Source organism: Polyodon spathula, chromosome 13 (assembly GCF_017654505.1).
Source record: "Polyodon spathula isolate WHYD16114869_AA chromosome 13, ASM1765450v1, whole genome shotgun sequence".
Classification (NCBI taxonomy): domain Eukaryota; kingdom Metazoa; phylum Chordata; class Actinopteri; order Acipenseriformes; family Polyodontidae; genus Polyodon; species Polyodon spathula.
The window spans coordinates 1,197,437-1,222,784 of NC_054546.1; the positions used below are offsets into that span (position 1 = coordinate 1,197,437).

Consider the following 25,348-nt stretch of genomic DNA (forward strand, 5'->3'; position numbering starts at 1 on the left):
ACTGTATTTACTTCAATAAAAAGCCTATTTTGACCCGTGACACGTTTCGACCATATGTTTAAACTGCAAAAATAGCAAAATGACTGTTTTCCCATTATTACTTTGTTGAGCAACTCTCTACATTATTACATTATGACATGACTTTTATTTTGAGAGGGAAAGCACTTGGGATCACACTCCAAACTTATTCACTGACTCAGTTTATTACCAGCTCCTGCCTAGCCGCAATACACGCCCGCTGCTGGATGGACAGCAGGCAAAGCCAATTAGCGGCTGTCCCTAACTTTAGAGCAAGACAGAGGCGGGTCTCGCAATACAAATTAATGGGACAGGCAGAAAGGCACGCGGTGGAGGGCTAACTTTAACACACGCGAGTTGTCAGGGTCTGGGAAGAAACCAAACCATCTTTCATACAATCCTAGACATTTGCTTCAGTTTCAACATGAATGTCCAACCTTGTGCTAGGTGTGGCTATGTGGTTTACCCAGCGGAGAAAATCAACTGTATAGATCAGGTAAGTTTACATTTTCTAATAATAATATAATAATAATAATAATAATAATAATAATAATAATAATAATAATAATAATAATACACCACAAAATCTAATTTAATGGTGCACATGATTAAGACTGAAAACCAAATCTGAATGTGAATAAAAATCTCTTTCAGGTAGAAGAACAATAATGAATATCACATGTCATCAATGTAAACCATGCAGTGTATTTATTAGTGCTGCCGTGCTTTACCAGCCTATTGACAGTTTTAAAATAATCTTTATGCACTTAAAAAAAACGAAAGCAATGGTAATGGGGTATACTGTGTTTAAAACAAATTTCTTATATAATATGCTTTTTTTTTCCCATTTTCATTTTCTTCTTTTTTTTTGTATAGAATTGGCACAAAGCGTGTTTTCACTGTGAGATTTGTAAGATGATACTTACCCCAACTAATTTTGTCAGCCATCAGAAAAAGCCATACTGCCAAGTGTAAGTGATTTAGAAATCTTTAATTTATTTAGAATTGGTTCATTTTAAATAATACATATTTAAATAAATATACTGTGTAATCTAACATTCTTTTTTTTGTTTTGCCAAACTGCTTTTATACACACATAATGCAATATTCAAAAATACACATTGTATTTTCTTTTTAATATATCTTTCAGAGTCCCATAAAAGTAACAGAGAAACAAATCCACACTCAAAACACTCAATTAGTAACAACCCACTAAAACTGCAATATTTCAATCAGATCGTTAACAACAGAATAGGCTAACCTACTGCAGTAAGACTCAACCAGGAGTATGTTCTAAAGGTAACTTAAAACAGTGACATATTTGTTTAAATCTACAGGCACAACCCAAAGAACAATGACTTTACCAGCGTGTATGAGACTCCCATTAACATAAATGCAAAAAAACAATCTGAAGCCATCAGCGAGGTAAGTGTAAAACACACACACACACACACACACACTGTTTTTTCTGTGATTCATTTGGTTAATAAAGACTACTTTACAAGGCTCAAACATATACAGTAAAACCAATTCTGTCTGAGTTGTAATCTCTGTAGCCAAGACCCTTATCAGAAGCTGGCCAGGTAGCTGTGCTTGGATAGGTCGGTGCTAGAGCATGTGGGGTTTGTGGTTTCTCCCTGGGGGTCCTGAAGTGAACTCATCCACTGCGTAATGTGTGCTTTTATTAGGACACTTTCTGTGCTACTCAGATAGACAGCATCTTTACTTAAAATCTAAAAAAATTCCATTGCACTATTAAAACAAACAAAACAAGCAAGTGTATTTCCAATAGTGTTGCAGATTAATTCAAATATCGCTAACTTTTTTTTTTTTTCTTTTTAATCAGTTTCCAAATACAAATACATACAGAAAGAATTACCTAACCTGATAATGATGTATTGTATCTCAGGGAATGTGTCAATACGTTACCATAAAAGAAATACTACAGTCATTATAAAATGACAGTAGAAGCCTAACATGCACACTTGGTAAATGATTACTCAGTCACAGACATGGAGTTTGTACCAGGCTGTGCACAAGGTGGAGTTTTGCATCAGATTGGGCATGCAATTGAACTGAAGAACAAGAAGTTATGCACTCAGATGCTGTAACAAAAACAGAAAGATTGCTTCTGTTTACAAGCATTCAAGCCTTTAGCTTCCTGTGACGATGCTGGTCTGGGTTGCTGCAGGTTCTATTCCTGGCCTGAAACTGAGATATGATACCTCTTTATGAGTGTACCAGTCCAAATTATATTCAGGGTAAGATTCCTCACCTCCTCTATCCCTGGAGCCACCTGTTCCTTTCAATCACCATGCTGGGGTCAGGCTAGGTAGAAAGAAAATGGAAAGACCGAAGCAAAAACTGTTTTAAAAAAAGCAGAACATATTTAATAAAAGACAAAAACACACTAGAAATACATGCAAATGACAGTATAACAAGATATGAAATATAGTAGAATATATTCAGTGCAAACATGTCTGGAAAACATTGAACACATGAGTACAACAATATTCTTGTAAGGTGATATTTAGTTGTCGAATCATTAAAAATGTGCTCTTAATATTTGTGATCTGATCGTGAAACATAGATGGGCATTTCCTAGCACTACAATAACCACGATTAATCTCCGGGATGCCTAAAGCAAATATTGATGAAACTTGTTTTTGCCTGTAGATTAAATACCGTGAAGAAGGAGAAAGGTATAAATCTGTTTTTCACTGGGATATGAAATCCAGAGAGGTGGAACATGCCCGTAAAGTCAGTCATCTTGCAAGTCAGGTAAGAGCAGCCTGGGAGATATACACTATAACATGGAAACTTCAATTTAATGTTCTGGATTTGTGAATTCAAAACATTTTTTTTTTTTTTTTTTTTTGCAGAAAACCTACCAGACTGACTATGAAGAAAATAAATCCTGGTACAAAGACACAGTAACCAATCCAGAAATGATAAGTGTGACCCAGGCACAGAAAAGCATTAGTGATGTACGTTATCCCTCTCTTACTCACTTCAATTCATCACTTAACCCTGCAGTGCCCATGCATTTTTGAAATGAGAAAAGCTAGTTTATTTATGTAACTAGATTATGTTTGTCATACAAAAACACAGTTTTTTTCCCTCCTGTCCGGCAACACATAATATGACAAATTCTGGCTTACGAGGCTGAATTTGAAAAATAATAATATAAAGGGGGTGGCTAAGCATTGTCTCACATGTGATACAGAAAAGGGGAATTCCCTATAAGGTATATTGAAGTGATTGGTCTTTCACAGCTTGTCTTTATTTGTGCTCACTGCCAGCAAACTTGGTAATGTAACTATTCAAATCAACTACTGTCTCTAATTGATTACAGGTAGAGTATAAGCACGGGCATGAGGATCGTGTTTCCAAATTCACATCAGTTGCAGACACTCTAGACATATTGCATGCCCAGGCAGCAGGGCAGCTTGCCAGTGATGTAAGTGCACAGGATGGGACACTCCCAAAACCAGCTTAACTAAGAAATGTATTGCTTGGGATCTGGGATGTGTTTGTTTAGAATATACTATATAAAAAATGCAAGAAAATAGTATTTTTTATTTTTCACAGATATCATTTTGATCGGCTTATTGTTCCACAGTGGTTTTGCATCACCCTGTAGAATTAACTCATTTTGCTTCATAAGGTTGAATGAAACCTGCTGAATAACGTTACGTTAACACATTGATTGACTTATGGCTTTGTAGTTTTCCATATACTTAACAAAAAAACTGACATAAATTGCGAAACGTGACATTTCGAAATCTAACGTGAAATACTGTATTACTGTTATGGTTGATGCTAAACTTTTGGCTATAGCTGTACATATAATACCACAGTCTCACAATGCTGTTTCCTGTTTTCAGATTGAATACACTGAAGAATACGAGCAGTTTAAAGGAAAAGGAAGCTTCCCTGCAATGATCACTCCAGCATACCAGCACGCCAAGCAAGCCAACACTTTGGCTAGTGATGTAAGTGATGAACTCTTCAAACTGAGCCACAGCATGAACTTCATGAAAAACCACAAACTGCTGCTCTTACCCTTTTACTGTGGTTATCAAGTATGGAACTCTTTTAATCTCGAAGGAAAGAACACCAATTAGTATTACCAATATGAAAGCTTCAAACTTACTTACAGTACAATCGGCTAAATTCAGCATTGATACTTTTATTCTTCTGTGCAAACGTTGATTTGGAATAGATCTGAGTTTAGTCCTTAGTGAAAAGATATGGAAATTGCATACTGCATGTCATTTGATCTTAACCCCAATTGATGCATTCTAATTTTCTAGTGTAAATGGCAATATTGTGTAAACTTGCCTTTTTTTTTTTGTTTCTTGTTCCTCATTGCCGTTTTTCTACATCCTTTGTTTGTATGAAATGAAACCTCTGTTTTGCTGGACTGGGGTAGCTGGAGTACAAGCGTGGGCACGGGGAGCGTGTTTCTCAGTACACCTCGGTGACAGACACCCCAGAGGTGCTGCTTGCTAAAGCAGGAGGGCGACTCGCCAGCGATGTAAGTCATGCACAACAACAACAACAAAAAATAGCATCCGTCAAACTGAAAAGCATCACGGGTCACCATTGGATTAACACCGCAAAGAACAAATGAGGCTAAAGATATGCATTTGCAAAAAACAAAACATGCCAAGCACAGAGAGTGCTTTTATCTGAACTCTCAATCTGAATGTTAAACAGTTACCAATGCCTCTTGTACTCTGTATTGTGTAGTCATGTACTCAAACAGTGTTAATCCAGGTCTGTCCTATTCCTCTTGCAGTACGCCTACACGGAACAATATGAGCAGCACAGAGGAAAAGGCAGCTTCCCAGCACTGATCACCCCAGCCTACCAGAATGCCAAGAAAGCCAGTGAGCTGGCCAGCACTGTAAGTGATGCACATCTGTTACATAAATGCATAACTTCAGTGTGGTGCTGTTATCTACTGATACCTCCTGTATTGGATTTTTATTGCTTATCAAACTTGGGAACTGTTTCTCTAATTACAGTAGTTACCATGAATAATGCTTGGAGGAGGCTGAGTCCTTCACACTGGAGATTCTGTTCTGTAACTACAGTTACACTGGAGATGACATGGGCTGGCACAGAGGGCTGTCATTTTTGTTGTTTTGTATGAGCCACAGCTGATATGGGGCTATTAGAAAATACACATCATACTATACATTTTAAAAGAATTAAGCCTCCCTGCATTGCCAGTTACTGATATATTTTAAAAGGGTGGCGGGGCATGAAATCTAAGTAAATATCCTGTATATTCGAGGTGCTGATGCTGGAGGTTTATCACAGCATCATATTGAGACTTTCTGAAATGTTCTTACTTTTGAAAATGTCAGCCTGAAACCTGAAGGTGCTGTCAATGCCTTAGTCAAGAGCTGCTGATTGTCCCCCCCTCAGGTGAAATATCATGAACAGTATGAAAAAGAGCTGAAGGGGAAAGGGTGCAGTGATGCTGGTGGAGCCGAGGCTTCCCTTGCCAGGGAGAACGCAGACAGGTTCAGCCAGGTTAGCTGCATGCACACCTGCTGTTATGACTTTACCAATTCCAAATCAGCAAATGTTGCAATTCCAGCAAAAATATCTAACTGGAATCTGCATTTTATTCACATGAATACTTGTTTTAGCAAAGCTCGCATTAGATACAGGTAATAGACATAATGCGTTTGGTAGATGAAATGCTTGTAATTGTGACTATTTAGCGGGACAGTTGGTCAGTTTTTGTTGCAGTCCAGTCAGGTGCAATCTGCTGTAGGCACATATCATGAATGAAAAGGTATTTGTTTTGCTGATGTCTCTCCTTCGTAGCACCTGTACACTGAAGAATATGAACAGCACAGAGGGAAAGGCAGCTTCCCTGCAATGATCACTCCTGCTTATCACATGGCCAAGAAAGCCCATGACCTTGCCAGTGATGTAAGTACTGAAACTTGCAAAACATTTCTGTAACAGTTCACCTTTCTATCTGTACAGTATGCTATGTGAATAAAGACTTGTACTGTAAATCTGTCTAAGCAACCATTTCAATGCCCATATTTGTCCTGTCATTCTATTGCATGCCTCTATATTGAAAACAATACAAGTAATTTACTGAATTGTCGAATTGCTTCTGAAGGAATGTTTTAACCTACAGTATGACAGAAGAATCTTAGTGTTGAAAACCACTGCTGGCGTCTTTATATCAGCACCATATTTCAGTGTTTTCCCTACCAGGTATTTAGGCACTTCAACCTAACGAACGATAGGGTTGTTGACAACAGTGACTGAGAATTTAAAGTTGGTTTAGCTGCATGACACAGGACGTAACTGTGTGTGTATGTGTCTCCTTAGCTCACCATAAAGGAATTTCAAGTAGCCAGAAACCACTAATCTATTTTTAGACTATTCTAAATGTTATAGATGATGTTGTTATGCAATGTTTAGACAATAATTAGGTATGCTCTTGTTGATTCCAGGTAAAATATAAGAAAGATCTTTCAAAGATGAAAGGGGCAGCTCATTTCCACACTCTGACTTCTCACGACAATTTAGCACTCAAGAGAGCCCAGAAAATCAACAAACTAGTGAGCGAGGTAAGTGCAACGTCAGGAAAAAACAAAAGACATCTTCAGAAAACTGGCGGGTGTTCAATAGGGCCTTAGAAGTGATTGTTGCAGACTGTGCAGCCTAGCAGTCAGAAGAGAAGCTGTCATTTCAGCCTGATACTGCAGGTCACTACCAAGGTCCTTAGAAGGAAACTAAGAAACACAGCTACTCATTCTAGGAGCCATTTCTTTTTTTAACTCACTCAAATACAAACAGGTGGTGCATTAGTCTAAAATATCAGATGTACCTATTTTGACCTCCTGTCAATGCTGCCAGTAACCTAATTAATGGAATTGATGTAATATACTGTGTTTGCAGTGCCTTATATGCCATGTACTCATAGTTTTTGACTCAACAAGTTGTCAGCCTTGAAACAAGAAATATGAATTATGACTATTTATTGATTTTTAATGTAGCTGTATAATAAGAGCTGGAGCCGTTCCAGAAGAACGGAGCAGCTGTATAATAAGAGCTGGAGCTGTTCCAGAAGAACAGAGCAGCTGTATAATAACAGCTGGAGCCATTCCAGAAGAACGGAGCAGCTGTATAATAAGAGCTGGAGCTGTTCCAGAAGAACAGAGCAGCTGTATAATAAGAGCTGGAGCCATTCCAGAAGAACAGAGCAGCTGTATAATAAGAGCTGGAGCCATTCCAGAAGAACAGAGCAGCTGTATAATAAGAGCTGGAGCCATTCCAGAAGAACAGAGCAGCTGTATAATAAGAGCTGGAGCCATTCCAGAAGAACAGAGCAGCTGTATAATAAGAGCTGGAGCCGTTCCAGAAGAACAGAGCAGCTGTATAATAAGAGCTGGAGCCATTCCAGAAGAACAGAGCAGCTGTATAATAAGAGCTGGAGCCGTTCCAGAAGAACAGAGCAGCTGTAGAATAAGAGCTGGAGCCATTCCAGAAGAACAGAGCAGCTGTAGAATAAGAGCTGGAGCCATTCCAAAACAGTGCAGCTGTTTATAAAGCAGTACAGCAGAGGCTGACTGAATAATTACTTTTCCCATGTTTTTGTTGTGCATATTTAGGTGGAGTACAAGAAGGATCTGGAAAACACCAAAGGTCACAGCATTAATTACTGTGAAACTCCTCAGTTTAAGAATGCATCCAAGATGGCTAAATATACTAGTGATGTAAGTACTGTGCCAATACCTTTACCAGCTGCTCTGGAAGAACAAACTGTTCCAGGGATCAGCTTGCTATCACATCCAGATCCCTTTGTTAATAGCTGCTGTGCCAAGGGCTCCTGTAATCTGTGGTGTATGCTCTGACCTTACACAGGCTTCATATGCTCTGACCCAACACAGGTATTCATGGCGTATGAGGTATTGCACAGACTCAGGGCAGTGCCGAGCTGTAGCCACACACTTCCAGAATTAACACTCAATCAGCAATACCTTCAGCCCACCGGCATTGTTTTTTCCCACCCAAGGAAAAACACATTACTGACTCACTGCTTGTTTACCTCAACGCTTTGCCTGTTTATAACACACACATTAAAGAAATGCAGGGAGTGATGTTTCCTCTCTGTGGTGCCAGAGAAGTTGAAGTTGATGTTTACTGGCATGCTTTCAAGCCTACTGATCCCACACAGAATAGCAGCTGCATCACTGGTATCCATTTGATTAACATTCCCTTCGCAGGTTAAGTACAAGCAGAGCTATCAGAACCAGATGAAGGGGCATTATGAAGGGGTTGGTATGGACAGACGGATACTCCATGCAATGAAAGTCAGAAATTTGGCAAGTAGTGTAAGTACAACGTTGATGTAGGGGAATCTATACCTAGGCTTTCACCTCATTTTGTTTACCAGGAGAAAAAGAACATTAAAGAAAAATAGATATACCACATGCATTTCAGTTTTCAGAAAATGTTATTCAGTTTTTAATAAGTAGCAAGGCTATCTAAAGATAATGTAATAGTGGCTCATCAAGTTTTTCCAGGACACAGCCTCAATTATAGATACACCTTGCTAAAGCTACTTACCTCCTGTCTTAAGCAGCCCCAAACATTTTGTTTTACTGTTTCTTTTGCTGTTTTAAAGATCGCTTATAAATCGGACTATGAAAATGACAAGAATGAACAAACTGACTACAACTATCCTGCCACAATGACTCCTTCGTATAAGACTCAGAAAAAACTGGAACCCCTAAAGGATGTAAGAAAACACCCTACAGCATATAGAGTGAATATAAACAGCGTATTCTATGCTGAACACATTTCCAGTTTTGGCAACAGCTATTCAATTCCAGCAAACTGATTCTTTGATGTGATGTGTTGTTTTGTAAATGTGTTCTTGTTACTCAACGTTAATTTTTGTTAAAAGCACAATTTCCTCACGTTTGTTTTCAGGGCTAGGTGCAATGTTACCAGTAATTGCAGGCTGATGCATTGCAATACTGTTATCGGTTCTGTCAAGAGCTGCTTGTAGCTAATTTCCCTTGGATGCAGATATTACAAATATCAAATCCCTTATGTGTGTATTCTAAGAGTACAGTTCTCTACATAGGATCCATGTTCAGCTATATAAGATATGTAATTTTCGGCTACTGTACACAATTGCTGCAATACAGCCTCTAAGTGTTTGTTCAAGGTTACAATGCCACAGTGAGTATTATCATTGCTATTGGCTGCTTGGCTATATTTGTGTGGTATGATTAAGTTCTTCCCTGCCACCCATATCAAGTACAGACAAGTACAGAAATACAGACAGTTTCCTGTTACTCAGCCGGTTTCTACTAGCTTCTGAAATCCCATTTAAAATAACACACAGCCTCCATAAAGCGTAGACACAGGCTGGATGCCAGTACACTGGTGTCATCACTTCAAAGTGTTTTATAAACCATGTGCCCTTCTGCCACTATCATCCTCTCCACCTTCTTCTCACGAAGGCCTGACTCTGCAAGTATAACATGAGAGACAAAAAATACACTTACATGAGTTAAACAAGAACATCAATGTCTCTCTCTAGAATTCATATTTATAGTTATAAATGGGATACAAAAATCAACCTGTTTGTGAATTCAACATACAGTTCAAAACTTATATGCATTATAAAGTAGATACATGAACAGGAAACTTAATGTAGTACAATTACACACGCAGTGACTAAACAGGGCATTTCAGTTTCTATATGACTTGAGACTGCTGTGTTTTAGTCATGCCATACTCATTTACATTTCCTTTTCTTTCCTATAGCTGAATTATCGAGCCCAGTATGAAAAAACCAAGACGAACTTCACTTTGCCTCAGGATATTCCTCACCTCAAGAAGGCGAAGACCAATGCTGAGCTTTACAGTGGTGTAAGCAAGCACTATGAGTATATGTTTTAAAACTGCATTTCAGGACCACAACGTTCACTGAAGCTGTGCAAGGACATATTTACTGAAGCACTGCACTGCTCCTGTTGCAGTTTAGATTTGAGCTTTTTTTCAGAAAAGGCAAACGAGAGACAGCTTTCATCTCTAGTGTTTGAGTTTACAATATTACCACTACACATTCTGTAGACAACGTTAATACCAGGAAAAAGACAAACAGGTGTGCCTTGAAAAAAATACTTAGTGTCATGTGGCTTTTTTTGGGCAGAGGCAAGTTGAAAAGCCATGTAAAGACCCAGTGACCTGTTTTGTAAACAGCTTTCAGCACCAGCTGAGTGTGTTCAGAATCGGGTGCACTTTCATTGTGTGTTAAATAGAATTCTAGACCCTTATGGGGCTCCCTGTGCTATGATGGCTTGTGCCACTTGCCTAGGCTGGTTACTTGTATTCATATGGAAAAAATGGCATTGCTTTCAATTGGATTTGAGTCCAATACTGCTCACCTGGTCCAGTCAGTACTGAAGCACTAACAGCAAGCCCAGTTTAGCAACATGTTTAACATTTCCTGAGGTTCTTGTCAAAAACCTGCATGTGAATGCCCACTGTAGTGGAGTTTGGTATTGACTAAAAACCTGTTAGTATGCATGTTAAAAAGCCTGTGTTAAATGAACACGACATTAGGTTTGATTTAAAGGACAGTGGTGTTTAGATCTGTCGATTATTAGATTGATTGAATCAACCCCAATGGGATTAATCTTGCTAAACTTTGTTTGTTTTGGTTTTAATTGGCCCACACAGATTAAATACAAGGAGGACTGGGAGAAGACTAAATCGAAGGCTTGTGAGATGACTCTGGATAACATGTCTTTATTGGCAGCCAAAGCTTCCCGGGATCTAGCTAGTGATGTAAGTGTGAAAGCCCTTGCCATCACTCATTATACTGTACGTCTCTCTTGTCAGATGATTGTGAAGGGAACTGAAGTTTTTACTGTTTACATGAAACGTTTCCGTATATAGAAGTTGACCATGATAGCTTTGTTTCTTTGTTAAACAGATAAAATACAGAGAAGCTTATGAGAAAACGAAAGACAAAGCAGTGGGAACCAGTGTGAGCGACTCCAAGACCCTGCACTCACTCCAAGCTAACAAGATGAGCAGCGAGGTGCGGCCACTTCACTTTCTTTGTTGTTCTTCATACGGCAAACAACATCCTGCTGCTTTTTTGTAGAAGTACAGCATAGACATTGGTGTTTTGAACGAGCACATCACATCTTTTTGGATGACTATACAGCTGACTGAAGAATACAGCGGTTTGTGAGACTGCATAAGTCCTCTTGTTTAAGTCTTTCTGTTTCCTTTGATGTATCTTAGTTGTTTACTAGTAGTACAGACATGGGATAAAGTTAGCGTATTAAACATTATCTGTAAATAAATAGCAATATATATATATATATAGATATATATATATATATATATATATATATATATATATATATATACACATACACACACACACACATACACACACACACATTTCCAGTGCTGTCCAAAAACACTATCGTTTCCTATAATATACTATACAGTAATAGGTACTGCAGTATATTACAGCAAAGCATTTATCATAAGGTTATATGGGTTCCTGATAATTGACATTCCCGTTTTGCCAGATTGCCTACAGGAAAGGTTCTAAAGAAACCCGATCCAAGTTCCATCTTCCTTTGGACATGCTGCACCTGAGCCACGCCAAGAAGGCTCAGTCCCTGGCCAGTGAGACAGAGTACAGGAAGAGGCTGCATGAGTACACAGTGCTGCCAGACGACATGAAGGTCAAGTGGGCAAAGAAGGCCTACAGCCTGCAGAGTGAGGTCAGAGACGACACTTTGACATTGCGTCCGAGGGGCGAGGGGTTTGGCACTTTGTAGTGTAGAGCTTTGCATTTGGGACGCATCATTATAAAACAAATATCCACTTCTGTTTGGAAACCTGAGGCACATTTTTAAAGTCACAGTTTTATTATTCTCTAACTAAAAATCAGTCTTAAAACGGCCGCAAATGTTGCTTTGTTGAAGATTTTACTGTAGGGTTGTATGGTAGAATTAAACAAGTTTGTCTCCAATAGTAAAGATTTGTCTTAATAGTAAACTTTCTTGTACATTTTAAATGTGTTTTTCCCTAATACTTTTAAGTATTTATGTAAAACATTGATTGATTTAAGTCACATGCATTTTGCATGTGGTAGTGTAGCATATAGTGTTCTACAGACACCTCAGCTATCGGCACCTCATTCCTTATTCCTGTGTGTTTCAGAGCCAATACAAAGCTGATCTGAGTTGGATGAAAGGGGTGGGATGGGTCACAGAGGGCAGCCTTGATGTTCAGCAGGCAAAGAAAGCAGGAGATCTTGTCAGTGAGGTAAGTAACAAGGGAGCAGATTGAGACCCACTTTAACTGTCTGAGATGCAAGACAACAGCATCTTCAAAGTTGACTAGACAAGAAAATGTTTTTTTCTTGTTTTCTTATTTATCATCAAATCCTAAGTTACGTATATGTTAACAACTGTATTTCTTCTCAGCCAATGTTCATGTAATCAAGGGACATATTTAGCTCTGAAGCTTGTCGATGTCTGGTAGAAACAGGATGGGTACCGCAGCCAGCGGATGTTAGAAATTAGCAGAGGAAGGTTCAAAACCATACTGTGCATGATTGAAATGATTAAGCCGATTACATTTCCATTTTATTTTTAGAAAAAGTACAGGCAGAAGGTTGATGAACTGAAATTCACCCAGGTGGCTGACACGCTCAACATTAAACATGCCAAGAAAAGCCAGAAACTGCAGAGTGAGGTAAGGTAACGTATTTTAATAGGAAGATTTGTTCATTACAGTGAAATACAGGGCTTTGTGTGTGTGTGTGTATGTGTATGTATATATATATATATATATATATATGATATAATATATATATATATATAATATATATATATTATACTATATATACATTAATGTAACTTCTTTTATTTACAGCTTGTGTATAAAGCAGGCACTGAGCAAACCCTTCACCAGTACACTATGAACAAAGATGAACCGCTATTCAGACAGGCGAAAGCAAATGCTGAATACCTCAGTGAGGTAAGGAAAATAACCTACATGATTAACACTGAGTATTACTGGTGTGCAGATTTAACACAAGAAGAGTGGCAAGTAGCTGGAGGGTCAGCCCATTGCTGGCGTACAAATATAAAGGAACAGCACCAGTAGGATAAAGCCCAAACTCCTTTAGATGTTGAAGGAGGAGTTCTGTATTGTTTTTCTTTGTTTCTAGAAATCCTACAAGAGTAGTTGGGAAAAGCAAAAAGGCAAAGGGTTTGAGCTTCGTATGGATGCGCTCTCCATCTTGGCAGCAAAAAGCAAGAGGGATCTTGCAAGCAATGTAAGTTTTATTTTTATTAGTAAAATGTTGTACTGTGTGTGCCTTTTTCTGCCTCAGTTATTACCTTTATAAACTGCATTCTGCGTGTATGGATATATGTATATATTTATTTACCGTAGATCAAGTACAGAGAAGATTATGAGAAGACGAAGGGCATGATGATTGGAGTAAAGGACGTTACAGGCGATTCTCAGCTGGCTCATTCCACGCGAGCGTCCAGGTTGCACAGCGACCTGCAGTACAAGAAAGAGTATGAGGACAACAAAACGAAGTACAGCACCTCCCTAGATATGCTGACCCTCGCTCATGCCAAGAAGGCACAAGGCCTGGCGACAGACCAAGGGTACAAGACATTCCTGCATCATTACACCTCTGTGCCGACTGACTCTAAGCTGGAATGGGCAAAGAAGGCTTATGGAATACAGAGTGATGTAAGTGAGGTTAAAACCTGTTACGATCATTGTCTGAAAACTGGTTAATGTGGAAACTCCATTATATAACAGGATATATAGAGTAACACATGATTTAGGCAAGATGTAAAGTGCATATACTAAACGTGAATTTGTTTGCTTCTTCTTGGTAGTGTTTTAGTTCATGTGTATCATATTTTCTTTTTTGTTTTAAGTTGTTTGTTTTTAATTTGCTCATTTTATATTCTCAGAACCAATACAAGTCTGACCTAAACTGGATGAAAGGAGTTGGGTGGGCGGCTGCAGGATCATTGGATGTGGAACAAGCCAGGAAAGCAGGAGATCTCGTTAGTGAGGTAAATACAAGCCGGATACATGTTGAGCTTGCACCTTGATTATTACACTGGGATTACAATGGGAACAAGTCTTTGGAAGTCTTGCCAAGGTACTGGAGGTAGTCATATTTAATAGTGACTGTTATAAACATATAGAACTGCAGACTGCATGAACTTACAAAAGCATAACATGTGTGAGATATGAACAGCATGAACCCTAGTAAAGCTTTAGTTATAGTGATGGGAGACTCAGCACACTGTATAAATAGAATCAGCTTTAAATAGTCTTTCATGTGTTAGGATAGGGTTTCTTTTACACAGATACTCACTTTCAATTACTTATTTTAAGGTTTCTGAGAAGAAGCAACTATTCAGCTGTTAGATGAAAACAAAATTACCCAATTACTGTTCCAGAACCTCACAGAAGAAATGATTAACTGACACCAGAATCACATTAATAAAAACAACTGGAAATGGATTACTCATCAATAATGGCACTATATTGTTTTGTGTTGATGGGTTCAATTAATTTAATTTATTTTTTGTCTTGCAGAGAAAATACCGTCAGCATGCCTATGCACTGAAGCACACCAGCATCAAAGACACACCTGAAATGATTCAAGCCAAGATTAGTTATAACCAGGCTGTGGATGTGAGCTCCTTTATCCTCTTAACCTCATTGTCACGCTTTCCTGAGTAGCATATGTTTCAATCATCCCTCAAGACAACACTTTACATGCATGATGTGTGCTCATGTTTACATGTATCTTTAAACTGGAGCCGTTCCTTTCACAGAGATTATACAAAGAACACGGCGAGAATGTGAAGCACCACTACACCATGACAAACAACCTTCCAGAGCACCTGCAAGCCAAACTCAATGCAACAAACTTAAGTGAGGTAGGAATTCATTTAGTTACATTTCCATTTTCCTATTAACCTTAAGGTTATGAAATAAGAAAGACTGGTCCGTGCTTCAATCCCGTGACCATCACTTTGTGAGATTCCTTCTGAGCTATAACCGTTTTAACAACTGCAGCGGGCTGCATTGCATGACCATCTCCTGTCAGTTGTGAGACTTAATGATGAGCCAGCCATTACTGACACAAAATAGAAAGAATCCTGCCTGCACGCTGGGGACAGCTTCTCTGAGGACATTCGTTTGAGGAAATGGGTGGGGCCAAACTGGAAATGAATGTCACATTGCGGACCTACTTGTGAAAGTTGTGTAGAATGAATGGGGACTATAATATATATATACATACACACACACACACACATACACACACCTGTTACATGGTCAGTGAATTCTACAGTAGCTTATTCTGTCCCCCTTATGCAGACCTGTTACAAGCAATCTTGGACTAAGCTTCGGGACGCTGGGTACAAGTTGGGTTTGGATGCAATTCCATTCCAGGCCGCTAAAGCGTCTGGAGAAATGATCAGTGATGTAAGTTGCTTTTCTTTCTGGGTCTTGATTCTTGTCTCTGTTCATCTTTAATGCTGTTAAAAGAAAAAGAAAGCATTGTGTCCTATTTCTTAGTCGGTCCTTACACGCACTTGTTTGTATGGATGCATCGTATATTTCTTTTGCATTTTTTTTTCTCTGGTTCAAATCCATATAGAATGTTTGACAGTCTGGATACATGTTGCAGTACTAGATGTGAAACTGTTTTCCTCTGAAATGAAAGAAGCCCTGTGCATCCACCAGTACATCAGTTAAAACAGCTTTTTATTTAACGTTTCTAATTGTTTTACAGTACAAGTACAAAGAAGTGTTTGAGAAAACAAAGGGCCAGATGGTTGGACTGAGGGGAATGGAAGATGACATCAATATTTCTCACTCAGTCCATGCAGGAAAGCTTCAGAGTGATGTGAGTATGAAGCATATTGGCTCAGGAATCAGCTTATTTCCCACCACTCCAATTAAGACTGAAATCTTAGTTCTAAAACCAAGCCGTGTGTCTGAATGAGAGTCAACTCATATTTTACAAAATGAGAAAATGCCTGAAAAAGTTCATCCTCATCATTGGAGGAATCATTCGCTTGTTAAATTCCATGAACACTTTTGTTATATAATGTTTGATCACTCGAGTTCATGGAGTAACTGCTTGACAGGCTGCAGTGGTGTGAGTCTCTAGGGCAGTCCTTTAGGATTTACTAGTTTAGGAAATGCCTTTAAATAAACGATGGCTGTTTATTTTAAACCAGTTAAAATACAGGCAAGACTCAAAGAAGACCAGGTCCCAGCTCCACCTGCCTATGGACATGATGGTGTTGGTGCATGCTAAGAAGGCCCAGTCTCTGGCCAGCGACCAGGATTACAAGTTCATGCTTCATCAGTACACCTCTCTGCCCGACGACCTGAAGATGCAATGGGCAAAGAAGGCCTACGAGCTGCAGAGCGAGGTACGCTGGAATAGCAGCTTGAAGAGAGACTTCAATTGTGAACATGCCATATGTGTGTGTGTGTGTGTGTGTATGTGTATATATATATATATCTCTAGTATTGTGTTGTGTGTAAGAAGTTTGCAGGAGGTTTTCCTCTCCATTATCATCTGTATTATTAGCAGATCAGTAGTGTGTTATCAAGTATGTCCTGCCAGGTTGCTGCATGTACAGTACCTGTGAACATAACCGCTGGGGATTTTGCTCCACAATTCCAAAGACACGCCTGTTTCTTTTCAACCAGAAACTGTACCGCTCTGACTTGAACTTCTTGAGAGGAGTGGCCTGGATCAGCACAGGGGCCGTGCAGATCGAAGGATCGAAGAGAGCAACGGATCTGCTCAGCGAGGTGGGCCTGTTACCATGTACAAGACCACTTGCACGCTGTAGCCCTTATTGCACTGCATCTATCGTAGCACCCATAATGACACAGAGAAGGGCTGGAATTAACACATACTCTTTATACCACGTTGCCAAGGGCTTCTGACGTACTGGCTTTCAGTTGTTTATTGATGACATCTAAAAAGGATTCCTACAGCCAAGAAAACTATATTAACTGATTTAATGCTGTATGTTCATGTTTTTTCTTTGTTTTTGTTTCTTTCTTGTATAGAAAAAGTATCGTCAGCAGCCATATTCGTTCAAGCATACAACTGTGACAGACTCTCCTGATTTGCTCCATGCTAAATTAAGCAACATTATTTCCAATGAGGTTGGTCATTTAACATTGATTGCAACTGTATCCAATAAAAACAGACTCCTGGTTAAATCCATGCATTCCATACTATGTTAATCCCGTTGATTGACAATCCTTTCTTTTTTTAGCGTCTCTACAAAGAAGCTGGAGAACACGTCAGACATCATTATACCACGACCCTTGGTCAACCTGAGCTCAACCAAGCAAAGATTAATGCAGCCAATTTCAGTGAGGTAGTTACTTAATATGAATTTGTATCAGGTCCATGCTGTCGTTTCACACACTCACTCACTCACACAGTCATTTACACTAACTTGTGAGCAACTGATACAGCACTAATATACAGTAAAAGCATTTCCTTTTAACAATAATGGTAATAACAAATACTGGCCAAACTTCAGAGCTTATTGAAAGAATAAAAGTGAATCAGAGTGAGTTCAATGGCTTGTATTCTCAATCATTCTAATATTGCAGTGCAGAAATGTGATACCGTATTGTTCTTAATTCTTTTTTTTTTTTTTTTTTAGTCAAAATACAGGCAGTCCTGGCAGAACTTACGTGCTCAGGGCTATAAGTTAACAATGGACGCCATCCCATTCCAGGCTGCGAAGGCATCTGGAGACATTGCAAGTGATGTAAGTAGACTGCTGTCCTGTGTCTTATTATCTGATAGTCGTAGTTTGAGATGATTTCCAATGTTTTATTTGGTGGTTTTACGTTTCCATTTGCTGCACCATTTCTTGGTCTACCAAAACTCCATTCCAGTCACTTTATTCGACACTAGGCGCCACCTAGAGCTGAGCTTGACAATGGCACCCGGATGGGAGGCACTCAGTTCCTGCAGGAATTGTAAACACACTCGCTTCAAGACTTCTCTCTGGCTCTTTTGGTGGCAGGCAACTCTGTTTAATAGCCAATCCCCGGTCCCAAAAGTGCCCAATTTACAGCTAATTTTCCTAAATATTTGGTCCATTGCCAGGCTCATTCACTCTAATTGACGATGACAATCACTGTGTTTTTCTCCCTCAGTACCAATACAAACATAACTTTGTGCTGGAGAAGGGCAAGCACATTGGAGCCAGGAGCATTCTGGATGACCCCAAGCTGCTGCACTGCATGCAGATGGCCAAGTTACAGAGCGAGCAGCAGTACAAGAAGGGTTCCCGGGACACCAGCTCCCAGTTCCACCTGGCTATGGACATGGTCAACATGGTCCATGCCAAGAAGGCTCAGACGCTGGCCAGCAATCAGGACTACAAGACCAAGGTCCACGCCTACACTGTACTGCCGGATGACATGAAGGTGCAGTGGGCAAAGAAGGCTTATAAGCTGCAGAGTGAGGTAAGCGAGTCACATGGCATCCCTGCTATAAACACCTTCTTATGAGATATTAAATCCTGTCACCACAGACAACATTGTCCTACTGTGCTGTTTAGACAAGGCTGAACGGTATACACAGTTCAATTAAGGGTCTAGTTAAGTAATTGATAGCTCAGTTGGAATGGAAACCAGAAGACACAGGGGGTCCCCAGGACCGTTGGTTTGGAACCATTGCTCTACACTGTGGAACAAGCAAAACAGCACAAGTTCCACTCCGGGAAAAACGTTTAGGGTTTAGGACATCGATTGATCACATACTGTATGCCTCCTCTGTTGCGTGTTTTTACAGAAACTGTACAAATCAGACCTGAACTTCATGAAAGGAGTGGGCTGGATTACAGCGGGCACCCCACAGATCGAAACTGCAAAAAGAGCTGGAGAACTTATCAGTGAGGTAAGAAAACTGCCTTTCTAAACAAAGTACTCGGGAATCAGAGTGGGACATAGGCAGAACGTAATGTAAACAGCTATAGCAGACGATTTCTCAGCATCACAACAGAATTCTGTATGGTCAGGTACAGTTATTGCACATGCTACTGCATTTGTTTCAGCAAGTCTATTGAACTGTGCTGGAGTTTGTTTCCTACATTCTTGAAAAAGGCTTTGATGACTATGGGACACTAAATCTTTAAGCTGAAGTCTTAATGGAATGTGTATACAATCAGAAACATTTCAATTTCAGTTTGTTCCTATTCACTTTGCAGAGGAACTATCGGCAGCACCCAGGCAGCCTGCAGTTCACCTCAGTGGCTGACTCTCCAGACCTGCTCCATGCTAAGAACAGCTACCTGCAATGCAGTGAAGTACGACTGTCCAGCAGGAATTTGGATATGATGTATTTTTAAAGGTTGATCTGAAGAATCCAGATTGCTGTTCATTGAAAACAGAGGCTGTTTTATGGGTGGTACAGTAGGAACACAGATATCTCATCCAACTTAGAATGCTTTTAAAACAGTATAATCTTACCTCCCATGTGGCGGTATCGCCTCCTGCATCAGGCTGGGGTTTGGTAATAGCCAGCCTTGACAGTCTTAACAGATTGAAAGAACTTCCCAGCGCAGCTAAGGCTAGCATGGTAAACTGTGTTAAATACATAGCAATGCACAGGCAAGTTTACCTGCAAACTTACCATGGATAATTGCAGACTAAGCAGAGTAGACAAGATTGAAAAATTCAATGGAAATAAAACTAGTAATAAAGCAATGACTTAGACCCATTTTGCTGTGCTGTAGTCACTGCATTCAAAAGATGCAAAAAGAAACAAGGACCAGGGGTCACAAATGGAGTTTAGAAAAAGGGGCATTCAGAACAGAAAATAGGAGACACTTTTTTACACAGAGAATTGTGAGGGTCTGGAATCAACTCCCCAGTAATGTTGTTGAAGCTGACACCCTGGGATCCTTCAAGAAGCTGCTTGATGAGATTTTGGGATCAATAAGCTAATAACAACCAAACGAGCAAGATGGGCCGAATGGCCTCCTCTCGTTTGTAAACTTTCTTATGTTCTTATGTTCTTATGTATATGAACAAAATGCAAAATGTTCAGGAGGCTTCTTTTTACAGAGGCTGTACAAGTCTGGAGATTCCGAGTCCATGCACAGATGCACCTTGCCTATTGACCATCCCGACTTCATCAGAGCCCGTATGAACGCTCAGCACATCAGTGATGTAAGTCACTCGTTTACAATACTCACTGCGTTTAGAGTATAACCTGGCAACTGTTAAAGCACCATTCTTCTTATATTCCTCATCTCTTTCTGTAACAGAAAGCTTATAAAACATCTTGGGACCAGATCAGATCTGCCGGCTTCGACTTTCGACTGGATGCCATCCCCTTCCAAACAGCTAAAGCATCAAGAGAAATTGCTAGTGATGTAAGTTTTTCAAGAATCAATGCATGAACGTGATTGTTGGTACTAGACACTTGTACAAAAACAATGGTTAGAGACTCCACTTCATTAGAGCCCGTCCACAATGTAAATACGATCAAACCTCTTATAAATTGTCATGCTTGTTATGAGAATTATCTAGGAGTTACACAAGTAAGGTAGGCTCAGGTTCTTCTCTTGGATTGTACTTTATGTTCATGCACTTGCCCTGAATTGAAAAGAGATCCACGTTTTGTTTTCAGTTCCGATACAAAGAGGCCTTTGTGAAGGATAAGGGTCAGCAGATTGGGTTCCGCTGCGTCGATGATGACCCCAAAATGAAACACTTTCTATCGGTCAGCAAACTCCAGAGCAACAACGAGTACAAGAAGCATTCAGAGGAGATCAGATCCCAGTACAAGATCCACAGTGATCAGCCAGGCTTCCTCCAAGCCAAGAAGAGCCAGGAGCAAGCCAGCGACCTGAGCTACAGACAGCACCTGCACCAGTATACCTGCGACCCAGAGCAGCTCAATCTGAAGTACGCAAAGCAGGCCTACAAGCTGCAGAGTGATGTGAGTGTCTTCACTGCCCAGAGCAGCTGAACCTGAAGCATGCAAAGTGTACAAGCTGCAGAGCGATGCAAGTGTCTTCACTGCCCAGAGCAGCTGAACCTGAAGCATGCAAAGTGTACAAGCTGCAGAGCGATGAGTGTCTTCAGCTGCCCGGAGCAGCTGAACCTGAAGCATGCAAAGTGTACAAGCTGCAGAGCGATGCAAGTGTCTTCACTGCCCAGAGCAGCTGAACCTGAAGCATGCAAAGTGTACAAGCTGCAGAGCGATGCAAGTGTCTTCACTGCCCAGAGCAGCTGAACCTGAAGCATGCAAAGTGTACAAGCTGCAGAGCGATGCAAGTGTCTTCACTGCCCGGAGCAGCTGAACCTGAAGCATGCAAAGTGTACAAGCTGCAGAGCGATGCAAGTGTCTTCACTGCCCGGAGCAGCTGAACCTGAAGCATGCAAAGTGTACAAGCTGCAGAGCGATGCAAGTGTCTTCACTGCCCGGAGCAGCTGAACCTGAAGCATGCAAAGTGTACAAGCTGCAGAGCGATGCAAGTGTCTTCACTGCCCAGAGCAGCTGAACCTGAAGCATGCAAAGTGTACAAGCTGCAGAGCGATGCAATGTCTTCACTGCCCGGAGCAGCTGAACCTGAAGCATGCAAAGTGTACAAGCTGCAGAGCGAGTGTCTTCACTGCCCAGAGCAGCTGAACCTGAAGCATGCAAAGTGTACAAGCTGCAGAGCGATGCAAGTGTCTTCACTGCCCGGAGCAGCTCAGTCCGAAGCATGCAAAGTGTACAAGCTGCAGAACGATGCGAGTGTCTCACCAAGACTCACACATGTGGAGATGCCACTGTCTTAAGCTCTCTGTGCTTGCACTAAGTGTAACAGTACATTTCTGTGGTTAACATTTCTGCCACTACTACTAATAATAATATTTATACAAAATATAATGAATTGCTACATGGAATAGCCTTGTTAACATATGCATTACATTTATAAAAATGCACTTAACTGGCCTGGATTTGAATATTTTCAAGCTTCTCTTCATTCTCTTTACAGGTTAACTATAAATCGGACCTGAGCTGGATGCGGGGTATTGGCTGGACCCCGCCAGGCTCCCATAAGGTGGAGATGGCCAGGCGGGCGGCAGAACTGGGCTACGCACAGGGGCTGGACCCGGAACAGGCTGCAGCGCAGCATGAGCAGCACATGGTAAGAAATGGACTGTTTTATATTGGCAATTACAGTCAAAATATCTCACTACAAATATTATATACTGCTGCTTTTATATATATATATATATATATATATATATATATATATATATATATATATATATATATATATATATTTTACCTTAGATCAAGTACAGAGAAGATTATGAGAAGACGAAGGGCATGATGATGTATGTATACACACACACAGTAGTGTGCAAATGTATTAGAACAACTCAAGATTTGTCATTTATATCCTTGAATATACCTACCTGCATGAAAACCTCTGGGTGTGAGAATTTCAATTTTTGGGCAGTAATCAGTGATATAGAAACAATAGGCACTTCCTTTTCTCTCACTATTCTAAATAAATTGCAGGTGTGTCTGATTTCAGATAAATTTGCACACTACTGTATGTGAGGATATACAGGGTGATTAGAAAGTAAGTTTATCAGTGATATGGTGTGTTGATGTGGCTTATTTCCTAAATCACCCTGTAAAATGAGATATACATATATACATACATATATATATATATATATATATATATATATATATATATGAGAATCTATATTTAACAAAGTATATTGAACTAAATATTGATCCCCATGTTGATCACAAAAGGCCCCATTATAAACCCAACCTGGATATGGTTTGGAATAGACTGCAATGCACACAGCCTTCATAACAACACTCCATGTTTCTTTTTTCATTTTTAAATGTTTTATTTTATTTTATTTATTTATTTTTTTCAGCAGGCTTCTCAGCAGAAGGAAACCAGAGAGGAATTTCAGCATGCGGGGGTTAACCTAGATGCTACGGAGATCCTTCATGTCAAAAGAAAGAAAGTGCAGACAACTAAGAAAACTATGTAGAGTCCCTCAGGAATGCAAATACAGTACTGTATGCTCCTGTGCTGCATTTATATCACACAAGTGCTGTGTCTGTGCTCGGATTCTCAAGAATGCCAGTTTAAACATGTCTATGGGACTTGGAAGGTAAAACGCTTACTAATGTACTTTAAAGGTTTCAACACTACTATTCATATTTATAATTTGTTGTGATGAATGTTGCTTACTTGTTAATATCTGATATTTATTTAGAAATGACGTATGACATGATGTACTACTATTTAACTGACAGGCTCAGCTGTGTACCACAGAGACAAAACATTGCTTTGTGTCATGTGCTTAAATGTTTGGCAAAGAGGCAATACAACACTTGTTTACCTACGATATGCTTTGGAAGGTTAAATAAAGATATTTGGTATAGCACACTGCTCGCTTTTTGTGGAATGTATTGCAGATATTAAACAATTATCTTGCGGTTTATGTACAGTACAAAGCTTAATTATGAATACTGACAGATATATAACAGTTTATTTTCACGTTTAGTTTACTTATCAAAAGAGAAAGGCAGATAATGACGTTGTATTATAACAAAGGGGACATTTTAGATGCAGAATTTACAGGGGACAGTAATCATTGTAACACTAATTCAATATCCTTTTTATGGCATAAACAAACTACACAGGTTAATTATGTGGCTGCAATGCAGATATTTACCACAGAATGCAGGAGCTAATTAATTTTAGAGTTTATCCAGTCGACGAATTCAGTGACTCTGGCATAGATTCCAGGTTTATTTTTCAGGCCACACTGGTCTCCCCAGCTTACAACTCCGTAGATGAAATGCTTTCCATCACTCTCACAAGTCAAAGGTCCACCCGAATCACCCTAGGACAGAAGTAAGAGGATTCCACTGTAAACTCCAGCATCATCCCATTCTATTCCTGTCCCATTGGGTAACGATGCAGGATAGCTGTACTGAATCGATTAGCATTCATAAAATAAAATACAAATACTAAGACAACAAACCTGGCAGGAGTCGGGCCCACCCTTTAGGTTTCCAGCACAAAACATGCTTTTATCCAATCTGTTCCGGTATGATTTCTCATTATTGCAGCGCTTTTGAGAGATAAGTAACACTTTGGAATCCAGCAGCATGTTGGAAATGTGACCTTTTAAGAAGAAACAAAATGTTGCTGTATAATATCAAGTTCTTTTTTTTTTTTTTTTTTTTTTTTGGAAATGAGTGTGACAGAATAAACAAATACGACAGTAAAACCAAAACTTATCGTTTCAACAATGTTGACAACGATGTACTGTAACGTTGATGAGGGGCTGAAATGTTTTCTAAATGTTGCCAGTCCTCCTCTTACCCCCTCTTTTTTCTTTCTGCAGCACTTAGTTCATACATAATTCCAAGTAAATTTAAATTATTCAGTTTTTAAAAAAAAAAAAAAAAAAAAAGAAGAAGACTTCAGACCAACTTGTTTCTGTTTTTCCCCATCCTGAAATGCTGCACTCTGTGCCATCAGCAAACGAGGAGACCGGTAAGCAGGCAGTCTTCACATACCTCGTCTCCTTGGCACACTGACCACCAACTGGCTTCAGTTTAAGCAAAGCTAAAAACAACGGTGCATAGAAAGATTAACAGCTTATATGCAAAAATACTTCAAGAATAACAGTTTAAATTGTTAATAAAACATGTAGCAAATTAATGTCTCCTTACAAAACGCCAGGGCAGCCTCTTCTCGTTCCCAATATGATTACAAGGGTGGTGTGTTCCAGATGTGGTGCTTGGCTCGTGGATTTGAACCCACGACATGCCTTATGTCCTATGGCAGTTATACTGCAAGTTTTACAGGACCTTTTTGATGCAAGGAAATCTCCCTCTACTCTAAAGATCCATCTGGCAGCCATCTCAGTCTGCCCATGAGCTCACTTACAGGTTATGATAATAACCTAATGTTTTACATTGAGCTACACTCAATGCCACATCATGTCTACACATCAAGGTTTGTCAACATTGTATGGCAACATAGACTTCACAACAGGAGGATGGAGGTAAGTCCCAGCTTTCCAACGATTGAGGTAAACCAATGAGGGAAGAAGAGGAATGTTGTCTCTCCTCTAGAACAGTGGCAAGTCTTGATCAAAAACAATGTAAAATATGTTAGATAGGCAGCACATGTCTACT

General features: G+C 39.7%; 2 protein-coding genes across 7 annotated transcripts in view; one reads left to right on the top strand and one right to left on the bottom strand.

The window, feature by feature from the left end:
* Window positions 1-334: 334 nt before the first annotated feature.
* On the top strand, window positions 335-23,582 carry LOC121325630 (nebulin-related anchoring protein). 6 transcript variants are annotated; one of them, XM_041268444.1, is made up of 42 exons: window positions 335-514; window positions 895-989; window positions 1,356-1,443; window positions 2,695-2,799; window positions 2,901-3,005; window positions 3,374-3,478; window positions 3,906-4,013; window positions 4,454-4,558; window positions 4,823-4,930; window positions 5,458-5,565; window positions 5,866-5,973; window positions 6,513-6,629; window positions 7,674-7,778; window positions 8,289-8,396; window positions 8,690-8,803; window positions 9,844-9,948; window positions 10,762-10,869; window positions 11,018-11,125; window positions 11,631-11,828; window positions 12,271-12,375; window positions 12,709-12,807; window positions 12,988-13,092; window positions 13,286-13,393; window positions 13,513-13,824; window positions 14,055-14,159; window positions 14,692-14,790; window positions 14,934-15,038; window positions 15,481-15,588; window positions 15,899-16,012; window positions 16,350-16,547; window positions 16,831-16,935; window positions 17,200-17,298; window positions 17,412-17,516; window positions 17,811-17,918; window positions 18,313-18,624; window positions 18,953-19,057; window positions 19,368-19,466; window positions 20,227-20,331; window positions 20,430-20,537; window positions 20,795-21,106; window positions 22,152-22,304; window positions 23,062-23,582. In XM_041268444.1, the coding sequence occupies exons 1-42, from the start codon at window positions 443-445 to the stop codon at window positions 23,179-23,181; spliced, it is 5,259 nt and encodes a 1,752-aa protein (XP_041124378.1). In that variant the 5' UTR covers window positions 335-442; the 3' UTR covers window positions 23,182-23,582. The 6 variants fall into 6 exon arrangements, with proteins under 6 accessions (XP_041124378.1, XP_041124379.1, XP_041124383.1 ...); XM_041268445.1 differs by having other exon boundaries at window positions 23,065-23,582; XM_041268449.1 differs by lacking the exon at window positions 20,795-21,106.
* Window positions 23,583-23,677: 95 nt separating this feature from the next.
* The window catches only part of habp2 (hyaluronan binding protein 2), a 6,779-nt gene continuing 5,108 nt past the window's right edge, over window positions 23,678-25,348 (bottom strand). The window contains exons 11-13 of the mRNA XM_041268451.1: window positions 24,639-24,773; window positions 24,184-24,326; window positions 23,678-24,042 (exon numbers count right to left, since the gene is read on the bottom strand). Coding sequence (XP_041124385.1) covers window positions 23,887-24,042; window positions 24,184-24,326; window positions 24,639-24,773 — 434 coding nt within the window. The 3' untranslated portion in view covers window positions 23,678-23,886. The remainder of the gene's footprint in view (window positions 24,043-24,183; window positions 24,327-24,638; window positions 24,774-25,348) is intronic.